Source organism: Mustela lutreola, chromosome 2, assembly GCF_030435805.1.
Source record: "Mustela lutreola isolate mMusLut2 chromosome 2, mMusLut2.pri, whole genome shotgun sequence".
In the NCBI taxonomy this organism is placed as follows: Eukaryota; Metazoa; Chordata; class Mammalia; order Carnivora; family Mustelidae; genus Mustela; species Mustela lutreola.
Window position 1 is genome coordinate 22743166 of NC_081291.1, and position 19800 is coordinate 22762965.

The 19800-nt window shown below is 47.6% G+C and overlaps 1 protein-coding gene across 19 annotated transcripts in view; it reads left to right on the forward strand.

Annotated features, from left to right (window-relative positions):
• Positions 1 to 19800, forward strand: part of CACNA1D (calcium voltage-gated channel subunit alpha1 D) — a 297449-nt gene that overhangs the window by 126215 nt on the left and 151434 nt on the right. For all 19 annotated transcript variants that reach the window (XM_059161194.1, XM_059161193.1, XM_059161195.1 and 16 more), the window contains exon 4: positions 15464 to 15603. In XM_059161194.1, coding sequence (XP_059017177.1) covers positions 15464 to 15603 — 140 coding nt within the window. The remainder of the gene's footprint in view (positions 1 to 15463; positions 15604 to 19800) is intronic.

The following is a 19800-nucleotide window of genomic DNA, read 5'->3' on the forward strand; positions in this document are numbered from 1 at the left end:
CCTGTGGGCTAGGGTCTGCCCACCCCTTGTCTAGGGAGAAGTACAAGTTGTGAGCTGTCACTGAGAATCTAATGTCACCCAAGGGGGTGGCACTGCTTCCGCGGTTGCCTTTATGCAAACACGGGTGTCTTTCGGTGATCGCGGACTAGGCTGGACACTCCGGCTGGTCTCCGTTGGGCCCCTCCGATGCAGACGAGCCCATCTGAGGACAAGGATATAGACTCCTGAGAGCAAATCGTATCTCCTTCCTTCACATCACACACAGCTGATGCTCAGCAACTGGTTATCGAGATTAGGACAAAATGCAGAAGGTGAGAATCCTGACCATTTAACAGAAGTCACAGTGACGGTCAGGAGAGAGCAGGCGGCATTTCTGGGGTGATTTTCTGGGGAATTCCTACCAGTTGTGAATCTCCGGCAGTGGCTGCCCTCCTCCAGCCCCACGCGTGCCCTCCCATAGGTCTTGCGTGCTGACATGCACGCACACATTCTTCTCTTCCGTGCCCGCATGCGTTGTCTTACTCCTTTCCTTCATCTTGCCCTTGCACGTAATGCTGCCACTACCACCATGCGGACACATATGCACGAGCATTGCCCCTGCTTGTGCACACGAGGGCAGAAGTGGTGGGAAGCGTGCCAGCATGAAGCCCAAGTACACAGCAGTGGTGGTCCCCAGTGCTCACCTGTGCACCCCAGACTGTCATGAGATCAGTATATTTACTTCGACACACGTGCCCTGGTGACTGGCAACCCCTCTGCACTCGGTGCTGCTATTTGCAGAGACTCACGGCAAGTCAGGTTGCATGCCAGACCTCAGCTGGGAGCTGAGGACAGAGTGAGTCCTGCCTGGGTCCTACAGCCCCTGTACTTGTAACCCCTAAGATGGTTGTTCCAAGAAGGGAACAGTGATAGGGAGGCTCATTTAGAAAGATAGAAGCAGGGTGCCTGGGTGGCTCAGTGGGTTAAGCCACTGCCTTCGGCCCAGGTCATGATCTCGGGGTCCTGGGATCGAGCCCCACAAAGGGCTCTCTGCTCAGCGGGGAGCCTGCTTCCCCCTCTTTCTCTGCCTGCCTCTCTGCCTACCTGTGATCTCTCTCTCTCTCTCTCTCTGTCAAATAAATAAATAAATAAATCTTTTTAAAAAAAAAAAAAAAAAGAAAGATAGAAGCACATCTTAAAGGTTATTTTCACCTAGAATATTTAACCAGACATGTACCTGTCAATCTTTTGGAGTAGGGCAAAGGCTTTTTTTGAGTATTAGGCATGTACTGGTAAGAGTGTCCATCTTCTTTCTTGCATAAACTATGCCTATAATGTGCCTACAATTTCTAGTCACATTTTATTTAAAAATAGAATAAGAACTTAGATCTCCGGGAGGAAAGCTGAGAGCAGTTCTAAAAGCTTATGGGTTTTCCCTTATCTTGTCTGTCATGCCGCTCATGTTGGATTCAATGACAGAACCTTCAGCAGTGTTCTTATCCAGTGCTTCGGAAGGATGTAGCCTGTTTTTTTGTTTTTTTTTTTAATTGAAGCAACAACTCTTTTCTGCACTCCCGTCTTGCACTCCAAGCAGTGTCCACTTAAGTTGGGCAGTGCATCTGCTATAAACTTGGGAGCAAACATAAGCAGTTCTTGGTAAGCATGCAACTCCATTCTCAGGAACAAAAACACAGGAGCTGTCTAGAAACTGACCTGGGAGCCAAGTGAGTTCAGTGTGGCATGGACCTTTGTCATTGTCTTACCCAGAAGGACAAAGAACATCAGTTCATCGGATGCATTGGTTAAAAGAAAATCAATCTGGAGAGCTTCTAGTGTAGGAGAAAAGAAGTCAAGACCTGCGCTGCTCGCCTTCCTTGCCAGTATCCTAATGGCATCCATGTATCCTGTGCTTCGACATTGCACATGGTCTCATTTGTTCCTTGGACAGTGCATTCACTGACCCAGAAACCAGGGCTCAGGAGGGGTGAGGGGCTTGCCCCAGGTGGGATAGCTGGACCCAATGGGAACCTTCTACCCCAGCTGTCTGACTCCACAAATTTACTGAGCTGCCCAGCTCAGGACCAGCAGCCAGACGTCCTCCAGGTAGATTTTGTGTTCCCTGTCTGGCTTACGGATGGGTCTGGTTGTTTAAAAGTCCGTAGCAAACGAGTGGAGTGCGGGCTCTCCGGAGCGGCTCTTTCAGACCCCAGCCCTTTGCTTTTCCTTGTCTGGAAAGGGGGCTTGTCTTGCCTCCTATTTTTATGTGTCTCTTTGGACCCTCCTGTGTCTGCACTGTTTTTAAAAAAAAAAAAAGAGAGAGAGAGAGACAGAGACAGAGACAGAGAAGACTGGATGTTAACAGTTGGACTCTTTGTTCTGGATTTGGATTTTTTTTTTTTTTTAAGTGTGGCATTTGAGCAGAATCACAAGTTAGAGAAAGTAGTAATTTCCAGACGTTTGAGGTCTGATTCACCAGCATTACTGTAATTAAAGGAAAACCTGTATTTGCTCCGTTTTATCCTAACTCACTAGGACGTGTTATAAATAATGAACCTAGATATTTAGAAAAGAGCATCCATTTAGTCGTTTCAGCTTTCCTGGTTCTTTAGGTTCAGATGTCTCGAGGCGATCCTCATGATTTGAGTTTGCTCGAATGCGAACTTCATCTGGCAGTGACCCTGGGAAGTGAACTTTACCGACCTGTCAAGGCAGCTTTACTGTCGAGGAGAGAGATTAAACAACGTGGCACTTAGGAGGTGCGTTCGTGAAGTCCAAGGCTCAGAGTCAGGATTTCAGTTGGTCCCAGAGTGTTAATGAATTTTGAATTGAGGCGGTTATGACGAAGCCTGTTGCCTTTTCTAATACTAATTATTATTAAGATGATGATGGATCTTCATGATTACGAAGCCATTAAAAAGGCATTTGCCTGTGCCTGAATTAATAGGATAGATATAGCTTTGAGCTTTCCAATAGCCAAGCAGGACTCTAGTGGCTGTGATTTCAGGTTCTTGTTTATTCATGATCTTTCCTGTGTTTTCTGAGATTCCAATACTATTTTTTGTCCTGAGGTACAGTGGCAGGGGGTGGGGTGGGGTGGCTGTGTACCCTTCAGTCTTAGCTTTGTGGCCACATAAGGTGAAGTGAACTTTCCGGAAACCTGCCCTTGATTCCTTGATCGGAAAGTAGTCCTCTCCTCGCCTCCCTGCAGAGCTGGGGGAGCCCTTTCATTTCTGGGGGACATTCACAGACACCAGGGTGACGGCTGCCACGTCCTTGAAAGTCACCCAGGCTCCGGGCATCTCCCATCTGCAATACTGTGGGAGATGCCTGGAGGTGGTTGAGGAACCCGCTGCTGGAGGTTCAACCAGTCCGGGCAGGACTGGGATTCGAAGGTGTCCTTCATTAGTCATAGCCTCGTGCCTCGGTACAGGATTCTCCTTTGCGGGAAATCGGTTCTGGGTGTGAAGGAAACTGAGGGGGGACTTCATCTCAACCAGTGAATGAAGACGCACAAACTTGCCCTGCCTGGCTGTAGAGGGGCTTGGGTCTGAGCTGGCTCCCCTTTCCAAAAAGCAGCTGTAGTGATACGAGGAGCCCCTCTCTCTTGTGTCTCCTTGTGAGTCCCCAGTGCCCCTTGCTTAGACGGCTTTGCTCCAGAGCAGTCCCAGGTCTGCCTGAGGACACAGGGGACACTTGGCCACTGTTGGCCTTCTTTGGCCTGCAGGCTTCCGTCTCGGGTGGGGGCCTGTGGCCCAGGTCTTCAGACGTCCCTGTGCTCCCTGCTCGGCTTCTTTCTGACCTGTTGTCTCCGGCTTAGGACCGGGGGTGGAGGAGGTATCATTCTCTTCCTGTCCAGGTTAAGACTCTTCATGAGCCATTCCCCACTGGGCCTTGAGTGGGTCTTTATCCCTACTGGGGTACGCTGGTGGGTTCAGATTATTGGCTTCTAAAGTTGTGTGTTTCACCTTTTTCTTTCTTTCTTTCTTTTTTTTTTTTTTTTAACTTGGCCAACAGTATTATTAGATACATTTTATGTTGTAACTCACAAACACATACACATTGTATCGTCAGAAACATGAAGCTTGATGAAAATACTTACTCTTACTAGATTTTGCTCTTTTCTGTGCATTCTGATTTTTTCCATCCCATTTTCACTTTCCAAAAACTGCTAGTTGTAAACCACAAAATTAATTTCCTGCATGTTTCCTTTAAAAAGTCCTGTCTCTATTACGGTACACATTCCACAAAGACAGGCGAATGTTCGTCTACTTCCCATAATGGATGCTCGGTTCATTTTCTCAGCTGATTCTTCTCTCTATGCAAATGCTCTGGAGAAATATTGTTCTGTGCTGAGAAACAGTTTCATTCAAAGGAGAAGGTGACTTGTGTCACTGGTCTGATTTCCTCCTTTCACGACAGCGGTTAGAACTCTCCGAGACATGTTAATAAAGCTGTGTCTTCACCGCCTACATCTTTGTCATGGTCTTACTCCTGCTTCATTTCATTTTCTTTGTTAATTTTCCTTTCTCCGCTTACTCCTTTGTCTTAAACATTTAGAATTCCAGTTGGTTTTAAAGTAAAAGGCCTTCAATGAGAAAGACTCAGACAAATCAGGGATACCTAAAAGTAGAGAGAAAGTGTTCCATGATCTCACTCTCAGAGCCAAGCCTCTTCATACTTAGCTAGCTGTCTACACTGCGGACTGGTTTATTAAGAGATTTTTCCCCCCAGACCTCGAGGGGATCCTATTCGTATGATTCCTGTGGTAATGTATCTTGGGCCTCCTCTCCTGCCTTTTCAAAACATAGCTATGTAGCACTCCCTTTCTTACCTACATCAAATTTTCATATTCTTGCTGCCTAGTGTTCTTTTTTTGGAGCTAAGCAGGTATTCAACAAAAATTTGCTTTGAAAAGGATAGTAGCGTTGTGAACTCCTCTAGTAACTGCTTCCAGAACCACCCATCTTTCTGGGAGTAGGATTGCTTGTGGAAAGCCCGTGTGGGTCCTGAGCTTGGTGGGGTGGTACGGAGCCCTTCCTCCCGCCTCCAGGAGGTGTGAAGTGATGAGGGAGATATTTGACTGGCAGGACCAGAGCAGCGCAAGTGACACTTGCAGCTTGGAGCAGGTCTGCAGAGAATCTGTTCTGCGCAGTCACTGACCGTGTATTGATTTCCACTTCAAGGCCACGGTTGGGTGGTGCCTGGTTTTTAAGCTACCCAATGTCTTTTAAATTAACTCAATTTTACTTACTAATTCTAAAATAATGGTGAATTATAGGCATGGAGTTCTTAATCTTCTGAGTGAACGTATTACATACTTGATCTTAATTATAGGCTCTGCACGTTATGTATTTTTAAGCTTTGATTCATAAATTTATTCAGAAAGCAATGACCTATGTCCTCAGCACTTTCCCTGGGAAAAAGGGGACCGTGGCATAGGGTCGCTCATCACCCAATGGGCGGGGGGTTTTCTGGTGGAAGGTCACAGCTGACGAGCTGAGTGCTCTGTGTTTCCCACCACCCCACAGACGTTCGTCCTCTGTTTTCACTGTGAGGGGAGGGCAAGTAGCGTGGGGGCCTGTTTCCCCTCCTGACTGTTACGGGGATGCCGCAGATGGACTGCAGGTCGTCCGAAAGGCTAGGAGCAGGCTTATTGGAGCTGCCTTGTCTCTGCAGGTAGAGCCGTGCTCACTGGGAGTGCAGGGACCTGCAGGGCGGGCGGGGAGCTAGCAGTGTCTCTGGACCATGCCCTGTGCCTTTCGTGGGTAGTGGCCGTCGACACAATAACAGGAGCCAACGGCCATAGAGCGTGCTTCCTGCATACCGTGGTTCTCATCTTGTACACATGTGGCCTCCTTACACTCCATGAGAAACCTAGGCAGTGGCTGCCTTCCCTCCCCTCTGCCGATGGAGCAGCTGTGGTGAGGGAGGAGTTGAGTCACCTGCCTGAGTCCACAAAGCTTGGAAGTGGCAGAGCCGGACCTGCCCCAGACCCTCTGCCTCCCCCGAGTGAGGAGCAAGTACTTCCAAGGGACTGCATGCCTTCTTGAATGGGAGCAGCCCCACCCCGAGCACCAACACCCGGCAGCCTGCAGCAGGGACTTCCAGGGCATGTCCTCAGGTGGCTCAGCTGCCTGGCTGACCCTGGGCCAAGGGTGTGCTGGTATGACTTCGGCGGAACAGCCCCGAAGCCTGGGTGAGATTTGGCGGTCACGGGTTCCCACGCAGGTGGGTGTGGTCGGGGCTCCTCACCCCAGAGGGCACGATTGCTGTTCCCACGGCCTGTGGCCAGAAGTGGCTCCGTGTCTGGGACCCTCGCGTGGAGATGTGAGTGGAAATCCCTTCCCTGCCTGTCTTACCCCATCGCATAGTGTGTCTGCTGAGGGAGGAGATGGTCAGGTGTTTCCTCATGCTCCGAGTATTGTGTCCAGCGCACACACGGCACATTTCCGGGGGCCCGAGGGGACGTCGGGGGGAATGTTAGGAGATGTTGTCCAGAACTCTGATGTCAGGGAATTTAAGCATTCGCAGACTGGAAAGGCTTCTCCTCACCTCCGTTAATGAAGAAAAGAAGTGACCATTCTCTTATCACATGAAAATGTTTGGTTCCTGCCATTTTGAAACTTTCACTCATGTCTTTCTTTACAGACAGGGAGGCAGACGTGTTGGAGCATTTGGCTCACTTCGTACAAACTAACCAAAGCCAAGAGGGTGTCTTTTCTAGAATGATGGGTGTTTGACAGCTGGGACATGGCCCAGGCCCCCACATCCCAGAGAGGCAGCGCGTGGATTTGACGAGCCCCACGTAGGTCGTATATGCTTCTTGCCATCCCCCTTGACTTGAGTTGTCAGAACGGGTTGTACAGGCTTGACGTGGTTTGAAAAGGAAGCGAACCTCTGTATCTCCAAGTGGGAGAGGGCGAACAGAATTCTGGCCTGGGCCGTGGAGCTGCTGGCAGGACTCCCTGATGTGGCTAGACAAGGTCTTGGCCCCTGGAGGCTTCGCAGGAAAAGCAGGTCTCTGCTTTTCCTTCTTTGTGGTGGATGCATCATGGTGTTACGGAGGCTCAGTTCTCTGCTCGGGATGGTGAGAGAGTCTGCAGAATTAAATGCAGTGGTTCTCGCCCTCAAGGTACCCACGATCTGCAAATAAGACGAGACAACGCATCAATGGTTATCCTCCCCAACCACACCGGGAGCCCAAAGCAGGGCCATGCCCTGCCCTTCTCTGTTCTCTTTCATGGCCTCATACAAAGTTGGTGCTCAAGAGCAAATGAAACTCCCTGGCCTTCCCTGAAATGGTGACACAGGACTGAGATCAACAGAAGTGCTCTGGGTCATGGAGAAGACCTCAGGTTCTAATGACTATGACCTGTGTGCAGGGTGTTATGGGACAGATGGACGGGAGCCGAGGAGGACAAACGGAGGAGGAAGAGGAAGGGGATGAGGCAGGTTGGGCGCCCTCACCCTGTGGGGTAACGGGTATCAGCTGGTTGTTGGTAGGTAGACCACAGACAGATTGTAGAGGTTCTCAGGGATGCCACGTAGAGGAACTGTGACTCAGTCACATATGTGACACAGTCGTGTGTACTTTTAAAGAAGCTTCTGCAAATGCTTTGGACACAGAAGTTGCCCCATCCCCTCACCTTCCATTTCCACACAGATGATCCCCCGTACTTGACTTTGGCCTTGATTGTCATCTGCTGTGGGTTAAAGATTTTTATACATACCTCTGCCAGGCTGCTTTAGGACACCAAGCTGTCTTAGTTGTCTTTCACTCTGCAGTGCTCAGGACTGTGCCTGGTATGGCCCAGGTACTCCAAGAATATTGTTGAATTGAATTGAAACAGAGAGCTTGAACTGCCACTCACAATGGGCAGAGGCTTGGCACTGGAGCTGGGTGAGGAGACCCATGGCCGCCAGCTGTAGAACGTACCCGCTACCAGGGGGATTCACAGTTTGGGTCCCAGTGTGGGCAGGATGGGAAGCAAGACAAGTCCGAGGCATTGAGTTTTCAAGAAAGAATGTGTGGGGTATGGGAAACCAGTTGGAATGGAAGATAGCAACAGAGAATGGATGGGATTGAAGGAGTCTGTTTGGAAGGCTGAATTTAGATGAATTCCCAGAGGCTACGACCTGCAAGGATCATGGGTCCTATATATAGAGAACCATCCCTGAGCCTGTGGGTCAGTGAGAATCGTCAGAGGAGTTGAATCTTTTGAGAAATGAGCTGCTTAAGTTTCTCTTAGATGTTTTAGCTTTTAGGGAAGCAGAGTGATCCTGTAGGATCACTGTGTAGTTAGCTAGGACATTTTTGTTTAGAATTGACCAAAAACCCAACCCAAACTTGCTCAATGAATTGGTTTTTATAACTGAAAAGCCCAAGGCAGGGGGAAGCATTTTGGCTGCAGGTCAGCTGGATTCAGGGGCTCTTACAAAGGCATCGAAGCTAGATGCTTGCCTCTGAGTGTCTCTTCCTTCCTGTTTGTCTCTCTCCGCACACTTCGGCTCGGCTTTTGTTGGTGTTGGTTCTTCATTCTGTGTCTTCCTGGTAACTCCATGCTTAGCGCCTCTCCGAGCAAAGTCCAGCCAATGACAGAATTTCTTGCCTAGTTGCCAAAGTGAAAGTCCCAGGTGCAGCTCTCACTGGACCTGGTTGGCGGGTGTGGGTCCCCTGCCTGTCCCTGAACCAGTAACATGGGCTCCATGCCGACACCTGTAGCCCCGGGATGGACAGCAGAAAAGGAACCACTTTTAGAGGAGGGACAGGGTGTTGCTGCTACCCTGGGAGGTTTCTAGGTGGCAAGAACCACGCTTAGCCGAGTGTGGTGGCAGAGCAGCAGCTACCTCTGCTCTGCCCATGAGCCAGGAAGCCGCGTCCAGAGAGAGGGCCCTGTTCAGCCTCCTCCACCCCGGTGTGATGCTTGCTGTCCTCCCACAAACAAGAAGCTGGTCTCTGTGAGGGGCCAGCCAGGTCACCTGCTGGCTTCTTCCATTTGTCCTCGCTGGGCAGGGGTCGCTAGGCTGTCATAAGATCTTCAGAAAGTTCTAGAGCCCTTCTCCCCACCACCCCCTGCTCAGGAGTGCAGCCCCCGGGAGCTAGGAGACCTGCCTCGTATCTCTTCCCGTCCAGGTTAGGGGTGGGGAGGCTTTGACTGTGGCAGGTGAGGCAGTTTACAGAACTTGTTCCCGCCTTTCACTTCACCTGATGGTCACCATACCCTGGCTGGGCAGAGCAGGGTCCTGTTCTCCGGACGAGGACGCTGAGAAGCCCAGGGGCAGATGACTCAACCAGGGTGACTCGACCATAGAGTCTGGAATTGGACTCAGGAGACACAAACGTCATCTAGAATTTGTACTTTTAGACCGAAGGTGAAGGAAAATGAAGACCAACTGTCTATTCTAGTCCGTTTCTTTGTGGAACTTCCCTGGAGGCCCGGGGAAGTACCAGCTTCCTTACTGCCTACAGAGGAGGACGTTATCTGTTTCCATCTCAGCAGCCCTGAGCCGAGGCCTGCCTGCCAGCAGCCGCTGTCCAGCCACACACTCTCTCCATTCTGACGACACGTGTTCTGGCTTATAGAAACTGCTACCATAGCCCCACGGCGCCTGCTCTCACTTCCTGCCTTGTGCACAGCGGCTGGTGGAGGGGCCCTCAGCAAGCCTGGCCCCCCAATGTGCAGCAGGGACCTCGGGCGACCCAGCCCCTGGACAGCTCGGCCGCTGCTCTGGGCTGGCAGTCTTCCCTGGGGGGTCTCTGGGCCTCGTGGAACCTCTCTGTGAACCCGGGGTCTGGACTTTGCTCCCCAGGTGGGCAGGAATTGTAGTTTTACAACTGGAAGAGATCATCTGGTTCAGCCTGCTGGTTCTGCAGGTGAGAGACGGAGGCCAAGCCCCACAGCCCGCCATGGGAGGCCCTGCATCCTCCCGCCCCCGGCCTGTCCCTCACCCCCGTGAATGATCAGCCTTTGTGTGTGCCCCTCACTCTGACCGGAAGACCCTGTCCCACCTCTTTGGGGAGGGCCGCGGTTGCAGAGCAGAATAGCTTTTCCCTGGCATTTTGTCTCAGACCTTTTTCTTGGAACAGAGCAAAGCCAAGGGGACCCTGGTATCCTTGCTATGGACTGAACGCTGGCATCCCCTCCTCTCTTTCTCTCTCTCTTCCCCAAAACCCCTATGTTGAAATTCTAACCCCAGCCTCCAGTGTGATGATATTGGGAGGTGGGGCCTTTGTGTGTGTGTGGCGGGGGTGATTAGGTCCTGAGGGTGGAGAGCCCGTGACCAGGATCAGTGCCCTGAGAAGAAGAGGGAGAGAGAGACATCTGCTTCCACAGATACCCAGGAAGGAAAGGTCAGACGAGGACGCACGAGAGAGTCACCTGTCTGCGGGGTAGTGGGAGCGCTTTCACCAGGCACCAAACTAGCTGGCACCTTGGTCTGGGACTTCCAGCCTCCGGGACCATGAGGGATCTCTGCTGGTTAAGCCCCCTGCCGCCCCCCCCCCCCCACCCCGCCCCCAGTCTACGGCATTTCGCTATGATAGCCTGAGCAGACTAAAACAATTACGGAACTTCTTAGCAGGAAGGAACAGTGAATAATGCTCGGTCGAAACCTCGCGTTTTGCTCATTTATTTACTCATTTGTAAATACCGAATGTTTTTTATGGCAAGCCCTGAGAATACTGGGAATCGTCTCTGATCTTATAGAAATTCCTTTCTTGGAGGGGACACACACTGAAGAGATAACTTGAAGGAATTCAGCATTTCCGTGGTGAATAGGACCACGGGGGTGGGCAGGGCATCGTGAGGTCTCACCGCGTGTCTGACAGCGGGCCCTCGTTTTGTCTGGGAGGCCGGCAAAGGTTTCTCTGAGAAAGTGTTATTTAACCCTCCGTCTTGAAGGACAAGAAGCGCTTAGTCTGATGAGCCCGTGGGGTGGGGGGAACTGTTCTAGAAAATGGGAACAGGACGCGGACCTGAAACCGCGGCTGAGCCTGGAGGGCAGCGGGCTGGGAGAAAACAGATCCTGTGGCCACAAGCCCCGGGTTGCTCCTGCTCCCCCAGGTTGCGCTTCTCCCAGTCGTGTGTCCCTTGTGTGCTTGCTCTGGAGAGGGCCGTTGACACACGTGATGGGGGGGGGCACCCTAGGTGGGGAAGCAGGGGGGCCCCTAAGTGGTGTGCCGGGCGCTTGTGGAAGAGAAGCAAGGAAGCTGGAAGAGGAGGTGAGGGCAGGAGGAGTGAGGACATGCCCCGTGGGCTCGGGTCAGGAAGGAGGGAAGGGCCAGCCGAGACGTTGAGATCCCTCGTCAGTTCAGTTCGGCAATGTGACCCTTTCTTCCAAGCTCGTTGCAGAAAGGGTTAACGACAACTTAGATACATAGCCTTGTTTTTGCTTTTTTGATGTCCATGCTAGGATCATAAAACCTCCTGTTTTTCTAGTCTCCTTTAAGTCTAGCTGTGTCTGTTACATTCCTTCCCTTTTTCCTGCATGCTTCCTGTCCAGTACCTTACGAATGCCCCAGGTGGGGGTTGGGGGCCGGGACTACAAAGACCGGAAGAGATGCTCCCTGCCCATAGGGAGCCTGGGGCCGTAGGGTGAGGCGTGGTGGTGTCAGGAGGAGCAACACCACCAGGGTGGCAGCCCGGAGAGCCTTCCCGGAGATGGGGCGCTATGTGGGCGATGACCAAAGCAAGGAACTTTTCTTTGCTCATAAACCCTTGTAATCTTCTGACAGCAGGTTGAGACCTCGGGGAAGATCCAGGTCAGGCTTTCTGAGGAGGACCCTGGGATGGGTGACTGGCTGGCTGGCTGTTCACACCACAGTCCTAGAGAAAGGGCCCCTGAGAACCGGAGAGGAGAGAAACAGGTGTAATCGAGGGGTCCTGCTACCTCCCTCCCATTCCTAGTTGACAGTTCCAGTGTCTCCAGGTTCTCTTTGAGGTTAACAGGTAACAGAGGCTCTTCTCCATGGTGAATCTTCATTGTTTAAAGAAGCTCTCGGGTTTCTGAATTAGATGCGGAGCCTTTATTTCTGATGCCTTGAGGTCTCATGAGCAACTCTCATCCCTACATAAGGTGGTGCCTGGGTAAGAGGAATTTTAAAAAAATTTTTTTAAGAAGGAGATTTGACTGGTGCTGCCCACCCAGCATCTACGGCCAGTGAGAAGGATCCCCGCTGCTGGTCCGGTGAGGGCACGGGCCTGTGGTCCTGCCTGGCAAGTGTTGGGAGACTGAGGTGCAGGAATTATTTCATTTCTGTTTCTCCTGGGACTGTGAGCTTTTATGAAGCAGCCCTGCCCTCAGGATACCTTCTTTTGTGTCCAGTTCTGGAGGCTTCCTGCTTGCCTCTTCCTCAGCCATGCCCCCTTCCTGTGCGTTCTCCTGCATCTGAGGCACAGACCCTGTATCTTCTCTATGCAGCATCTCACTGGGTCTCTCCTGCTGGCTGTGCATTCCCACCTTGCCCAGGTAGGAACCGGACCTTCCTGGTGACTTCCTTTGCAAATGATGAACTCAACATTCCTTCCTCAAATGAACAATTCTTTTGTAAATAATTACCTCTTCAGCTGGTGATGGTTGTTTTGCAATTTTTTTTTTTTTTTTAAAAACATATTTGCTTACTGTGGAGGTATATTTGTTTTGCAGGAGTCCTTTTTAATGGCGGGATTTGGGGGCAAGACCAACACTGGCTTCTAGACAAACCGGTGTCTCTCTAGGCTGTCGTGGTTCAGTTGGCATCCCAGTAGAGGCTCTGTAATAAAGAATCCCATTAAAGCAAGGTTCTATTTCCTACAATCAATTCCATCAGGTAATGCACTAAGGATTTTTGGAAATAGAAACCCAGTTCTTTAAAAGGAGAGACCCATGGGGGACAAGAGAACGAGATATTAAAAAAAAACCCTAAACAATTTAGTTATACAAATGGCCCTTGTATTATTGTGGCAATATTACTTCCAAATAAAAGCCAAAGAGGAAAAACAAGCTGTGTTTGCTAGATGTACTCTCTGTTCCCTGCCTTGTTTTTCTGCTCTAAAGCATAGCACTATGTTGACGTAGGAATGTAACTGCTATGAATATTGATGGCAGCAAAAGCCTTTTTTCTCTGTCTGGCCTAGTAAATAAAGCAGAAAGGATAAAAAGGGAAAAGGAATTGTAAAATCAGCATGCTGTTTTTAGCTTATCTTGTTCCCCTAGAACTCCAAGTCTTAGGAGTATATCGACAACTGTACATTTGGTGGTCAGGGTCCAATTTGAGTGTAGTGGGTTGGTGTTTTCAGGGATTTTTGCTTCTGGTTCAAGGAACAGAGTTGTTCTCTCCTTTAAGCCCTCCAAGTTAGCATTACCTCCTCAGTGAAGCCTTCCAGGATTCCTCCTCCCTAGCCAGAGGCAAAGTTCAAGTCCTTGTCCAGGCTCCCAGGGAATTTGGAGAGTAAATGAGGGAGTCCCAGGAGGTTTGCAGGCTCATGCATGCCCAGAAGGCACGGCTGTGGGGAGGAGAAGGGGCACGTATTCAAGGAAGGTCTTGGCAGCTCCCTGGGTGGGGGTGGGGGGTGCGGTACCTGGGAGGAGCCAGGCTGAGGGCAGGGCCAGTTGGGAGGTCTGGGGAAAGCATGGGTGTGCAGGTTGGAGATGAGTGAGACCATATGGTTGAAGACACGCGGACTCTGTCTAACTCACACCACGAAAGTATTTATTAGACTCTTGGATGGTGTTCAAGGGTCAAAGGGAGCTCTGGAGGGCAGGAAGGGGGTGGTGGGGACCCGGGAGGGAGGAACCAATGACCTGGCTTTTCAGCAAGACCAAAGTGAGGCCAAGAATGGGGGCAAAGGCTGGGGGCCCAGGGGTGGTTGGATAACTGCCCTTGTGGTCGAGAGTGAGGACGTGAGGGACACCCGGGTGGCTCAGGTGGTTGAGTGTCTTCTGTCCACTCAGGTCATGATCCCTGGGTCCTGGGATCGAGACCTGAGTCGGGCTCCCTGCTCAGCGGGGAGCCTGCTTCCGCCGCTGTGGCAGTAGACAGGGGGACAGTCAGGCCAGGTGATGGTAGGAGGGTGGCTGAGGCTATCTTGCAGTCGTCACGTAGCAAAGCAGAGTCCCAGTGGGGAAGGAGGGGACCAGTCCTCCAGCCTTCTCAGAGGGCTCGGGATGCAGCAACGGCCTCTCGACATTCTGTCGTGGGGCATTGGCAGTGTTCATGTTTGGAACAGACTAACCCTCCCCCCGCCCACCGACCCCCTGGACTAAACCTTTCGAGGGTAAGGAGGGCCGTGGAGCTTTTTCTAATCCTGGCTCCTGGTGTGGGGTCCGTCATATGGAGGAGATGCTCACTCAGTGTTTCCTGAGCCAAATTCATTTGACCTCTTGCACCAGGCATCTTTGTAAGTGAATTCCGTGACTTCCATCTTCCTAAGGTATTTGTAATTTTCCTCGGGTCCCACGGGGTAGAATTAATATTTGTGGAGGGCTTTATGGCCCACGTGGAAGAGTTTTAATTGCTGATGGTTTTTCATTGAGTTATTAAGTAGCCTCTTGCCAGGGAGTGCCTCTTATAAAATTAATTGCACACATCCCAGTGGGTCGGTATTTCTATTAAAGCCGAAGCTGCATAAAGAAAACCTTTACAAAAGAGGGAAGGAGTCAACGTTTTTAGACCTGCTGAGGGATGTGTTCTCCGGACCCACAAAGTCGCCCGAGTCGGAACGGGAAGGGTTGTAAGAGTCAGCGAGTCTCCAAGGTCTGGGCAGCCAGATGGGAGTGGCCGTGGGTGGAGGGGCGCTGGCAGGAGGGGAGGACACAGGTGGAGCCTGGGCTCCAAGGGAGGGTGTGTGGCGACCACTGACCACTCAATGGTGTCAGCTGGGGAAGACCGCATGTCAGTACTCAGACAGGAGGGTTCCCATCCTGAATTTGCTCCCCTTCTGTGCCGGTGAGAAGAATGAGGTCCAGAGGAGAGGAGGGACTTGCCGAGGTCACCTTGCTGCTCTGTGGCAACGAGGACCCTGACTTCGAAATCGGGCATAAACCCAAGAGGAAGAGAGAGGGTCACAGCAGCCGCATCTTCCTTTCTTCCAAAGGACATTCTGTTCAAAGCTGCTGTAGGAATCTTGTTGCCCCCTTGTGCTTTTTTGGGCCTGACTTGGCAATCTCAGGAGGAAAACATGCCACGTTTTGCAAATGTGTGCAAATAACAAACATGCCCCTTCTGTCCCCGGCAGACTCATTGCACACGCATCAGGGCAGGTGGCAAAATGCAGTCGTGCAGCCTGGAATGAAAAGTGCTTTACACTTAGCGGCTTATGAGAAATTCAGTGTTAGAATTAAAACGCATTCCTGGCACAGGTGCTGTGTTAATGGTGCCATTTCTCATAATAAAACTTTGCTTGGAGAAAAATGCCTATATCTCAGAGATATTGATTCTAATTTCTGTTTCTTTTTCTTCTTCTCCCTCATCTCCCCCCCCCCTCCTTTTTGTTTCTCTTCACAGGAAAAAGTAGAATATGCCTTCCTGATTATTTTTACAGTCGAGACCTTTTTGAAGATTATAGCGTATGGATTATTGCTACATCCTAATGCTTATGTTAGGAATGGATGGAATTTACTGGATTTTGTTATAGTAATAGTAGGGTAAGTCCCTTTTGTTTTGGGGGAATGTTTGGAAGATCGGAGGCAGGGAATAATGGAAAGCCACAGTGTCTTAAGGGGACATCGTTGCTCAGCACTTGAGGCCAAAACTTTCAGGAGGGTTTTGAAGATGAGCAATGCTGCTATCAGTCTCTGGATTCGAATCCCCTCATTGCTTTTACTTCCTTTCCAGTAACACTTGTAGAAGGAGGTTGAAGCTCCCAAGGTAAGAGGGGTCATTTTCCAGAGGACTTGGGTTTTCACAAATAGGCCAACCCTGCTGGTGGCTAGAGTCAAATGAGTAGAACTCTTAACACTTAGCACCTGGTAAATAAAAAACAAACAAACAAACAAAAAACCCAAAACCAGTAAAATAGTAATAAACCCTTCAGAGCAGCAAGGTACTCTGCTATTTAACAGCCCTGAGCAAAGCTATTAATTTTTTTGCTGACTTATGGGAAAAACTTTGGCATGCTACTGTCCCATTTTAAATAAAAAAGCAAGTGTCTGAATAATGTCAGGTATCTGGCATGAAATGAAATAAATCAGAAAATGCAGAGAAGCAGGCATTCTCCAGAAATTGTGTCACAGGAAGGAGAGACCAACAGTTGAGTTATAGAAGAGTGTTTCAAAAAACATAAAACAAAAAACAGTGGGCTGTGTTGTGTGATTCTGGTCCTGCCACACATGGAAATTTTGCCAGTGAGAGAAAAAGAATGAATCTGCATCAGAGGAATTTTGGGTCTTTGGACCAAAGACCCACATAAGGAAAGACGATCTATCCCTTTGCTGAGTCTTCGTTACCCAACTGTAAAGTGTGTTGCTCCTGAACTTGTATGTGGTCCTACAGAGAGAGGTTGTTAATCTCTTTGTGTTCATCTCCATAACTTTGGTCAACTTCCTTTTGAAGTTGAGCAACGTAATTTTTCTTACTTTTTAAAAATCATGTATCCTGTAGATTTTCATGGGAGACTAATATAGCTGGATGTTAGAGTGGGATCAATTTTGAACCTGCCCTTTCAAACCTAAGGAAATTCAAATGGGATCCAAAATGGCCCAGTGAAATAATTAGACTCAAGGGGGAAAAGTCCGCTTTTGTAAAAACCATCATAGGGCATGGCACCTAAGGCATTAGTGCAAAGGTAGTGCAGCTGAAATGAACAGGTAGTAGGTATGTACCATATCCTGTATTTGCTGACATCTAATATGGAATGGCAAGCAGGAGTCTTGCAGGTCTCTTGGTTCTGGAACAATCTTGATGTGCCTCTCCTGAGCCTAGACTTTGTGGTCAGCTACAGGATGGAGATGCTTAGCTCCATTTCTTTTGTCCTTACCCTACAATCACCTCAGCTTTCTACCTTGAGCTATTTTTCAGACTCTAGTAGAATGCAAAGACAGGGACCCAAACAGAGGGTGGTGGTCTCACTGCACTGAGAAGAATGAGACAAGAGTCTGGGAAGGCCAATGGGGGTTGAAATTTGACAGGCATGGGATAGGAGGGAGGGGGCGCTTGTCAGAGAAAGAGCTCCATAAATATGCCTTGGGGTCCTCTTGAACTTTGCCTGAAGAATAATCTATCCTTACAGGGGGTAATAATCCATGAAGCTAGTCAAATACTACTACTAGGAGAAAAGAAAAAGAGAGCTGGAGACTATTGGCTGAACAATAATTACAAGTCCCCTAGGTCTGAGAGATGTTTGAGTTATGACCAACCAGAATGGAAAGGCCTGGACTATCAGTAGAGACCCCAGAAGGGCCATTAGTAAGTAGTAGGGCTAAACTAACTCTAGGGTAAGGGTTGGTAAACTATGGCCAATGGGCCAAATTTAGCCTGCCACAAATTTTTGTAAATAAAGTTGTACTGTAACATGGTCACATGCATTTGTTTACATAGTTGAGTAGTTGAGGTCCACAAAACATGAACTATTTACTATCTGTTTTGTCAACTCCTGCTAGAAAGTAAAGATCGTGTGAATCCCATGCTAACAATGTTTGAAAAGGAGCAAAATGATATGAAAAGCAAACTGCCTGACAAAACAAACAAACAAACAAAACAACTCAACACTTTTTAAAGGAATAAAACAAAATCCAGACACTTAACAAGTGTCCAGCATCCAGTCAAATCTTATAGCCATTAATTAAGACATATGGCCCATAAGTAGGAGGAAATTCCAGCTATAGAGACAGACCTAGAAATGACAGAGATGGTGGAATTAGTAGATAATTACTTTAAAAGACTTAAAAATAGCTATTTTGGGAAAATATGACCACAGTGAGAAAAGAAGGGACAATATAAGAAAGAACCACATGGGACTTTGAGAGTTGAAAAATTTTCCTGGACTGGCTTAATAGGAAATTAGACACAACAGAAGAAAAAAAAAAATTAAGGAACTTGAAGACCTAGCAGTAACATAAAGAATAATGATGGAGAAACACTGAACACCACCTTGGTGATCGGCAAGGTAATATCAAGTGGCCTAACATACATATATTTGGGATTCCCAGAAGAGAGGGGATAGAGGGGAGTCAGAAAAAAATATTCGAAGAAATGACTCCATATTTTCTTAATGTGATGAGCAATACAGATTCACAGATTTAGAGCTCAACAAAGCTCAAGCAAAGTCAACATGGAGAAACCTACATCAAAATACACCATAATCATCATGAAATTGCTCAAAACCAAGGATAAAGAGAAAATCTGAAAAATAAGCAGAGAAAAAGACATTCCTGGACTTTTCATCAGCATTACAGAAGCCAGAAGACAGTAGAGAGAGATCTTTAAAGTGCTAGAGAAAATGTCAACCTAGAATTCTTACTTAGTGAAAATCGCTTTCATAATTGAAGTAAAAAGACTTTCTCAGACAAACCAAAGCTGAGGATTCACCTCCAGTAAACCTGTACCTCAACCAATGTTAAAAACATTTCTCCATACTGAAGGAAAATGAAATTAAAAAAAAAAAAAAAAGAATTCCAGGAAGGGTAAATGAATGGGTAAATATAAAAACATTTTTTCCCTCATTTTAAAATCTTCTTAAAAATAATTGATTATTTAAAGCCCAAGCCCAAGTAGTAACAATGTATTTTTCATAGCTTCTATGAATGTATAATACGTGACAATAATAGCACAAAGGACAAAAAGAAGGAAATAGCTATATACTATTGAAAAGAGCTTGTACAGCTGGTGGCAAATATGATAAAATATTATTTGAAAGTAGATGGTAATAAGTTAGATATGATGATGTAAACCCTAGAGCACAGGCCAGCACATCTCAGCCCATAGACCAAATATGGTTTATTATCTTTTTTTATTTTTCACTTTGACAAAATATTTTCCTGTCTGCTTGGGAAGATAATTTTATCAGAAACCAGTCACACTCACTCATGTTTGTGGCTATTTGGTGTTAGGATGTCACTGAATAGTTGTGACAGTGACCCTATGGCCTACAAGTCCTAAAATAGTTACTATCTGACAGTCCACAGAAGACTTTTGCTAATATTTGCCATAGAGGAGGCACTAGAAAAATAAAGAGGATAGTTAATAAGCCTGTGTTGGAGATTAAATAGAATTTTTAAATGCTCAGTAATTTTAAAAAGGGATGTAGAAAAAAGGAACAATGGACAGGGCAAAGAGAAAACAAACAGCAAGATAATAGATATAAGCCCACCTAAATCTTTATTAGAATAGGGAGTTTATCAGATTTTACACATTAAAAACCCAGACCCAACTCTATAGTAGCTACAAGAAACCTAACTTATAAAGACACAAAGAATTTGAAAGTAAAAAGGCAGGAAAAAATATATACCATGTGAAAACTAATCTAAAGAAAGGTAGAGTGGCAATATTAGTCCAAAAAAGTAGAGTTCAGAACAAGGAATATTATCAAAGATATAAATATTTCCTAGTGATGAAAGAATTCTTTCATGAAGAAGATGTAATAATTATATAATATTATATATTAATTATATAATTGTATAATTATAATATACAATTATCTAATATAATAATACATTTAACATATGATATATAATTATATACATAATATATATTAATTATGTAATTTTCATATCAAATATGTAATTATAATTATATATAATTATTTATATATAATATATAAAATATAATTAATATACATTATATATATTATATATAATATATATAATTAAAATACAGAACTTCAGAATACACCAAGCTTCAAAATA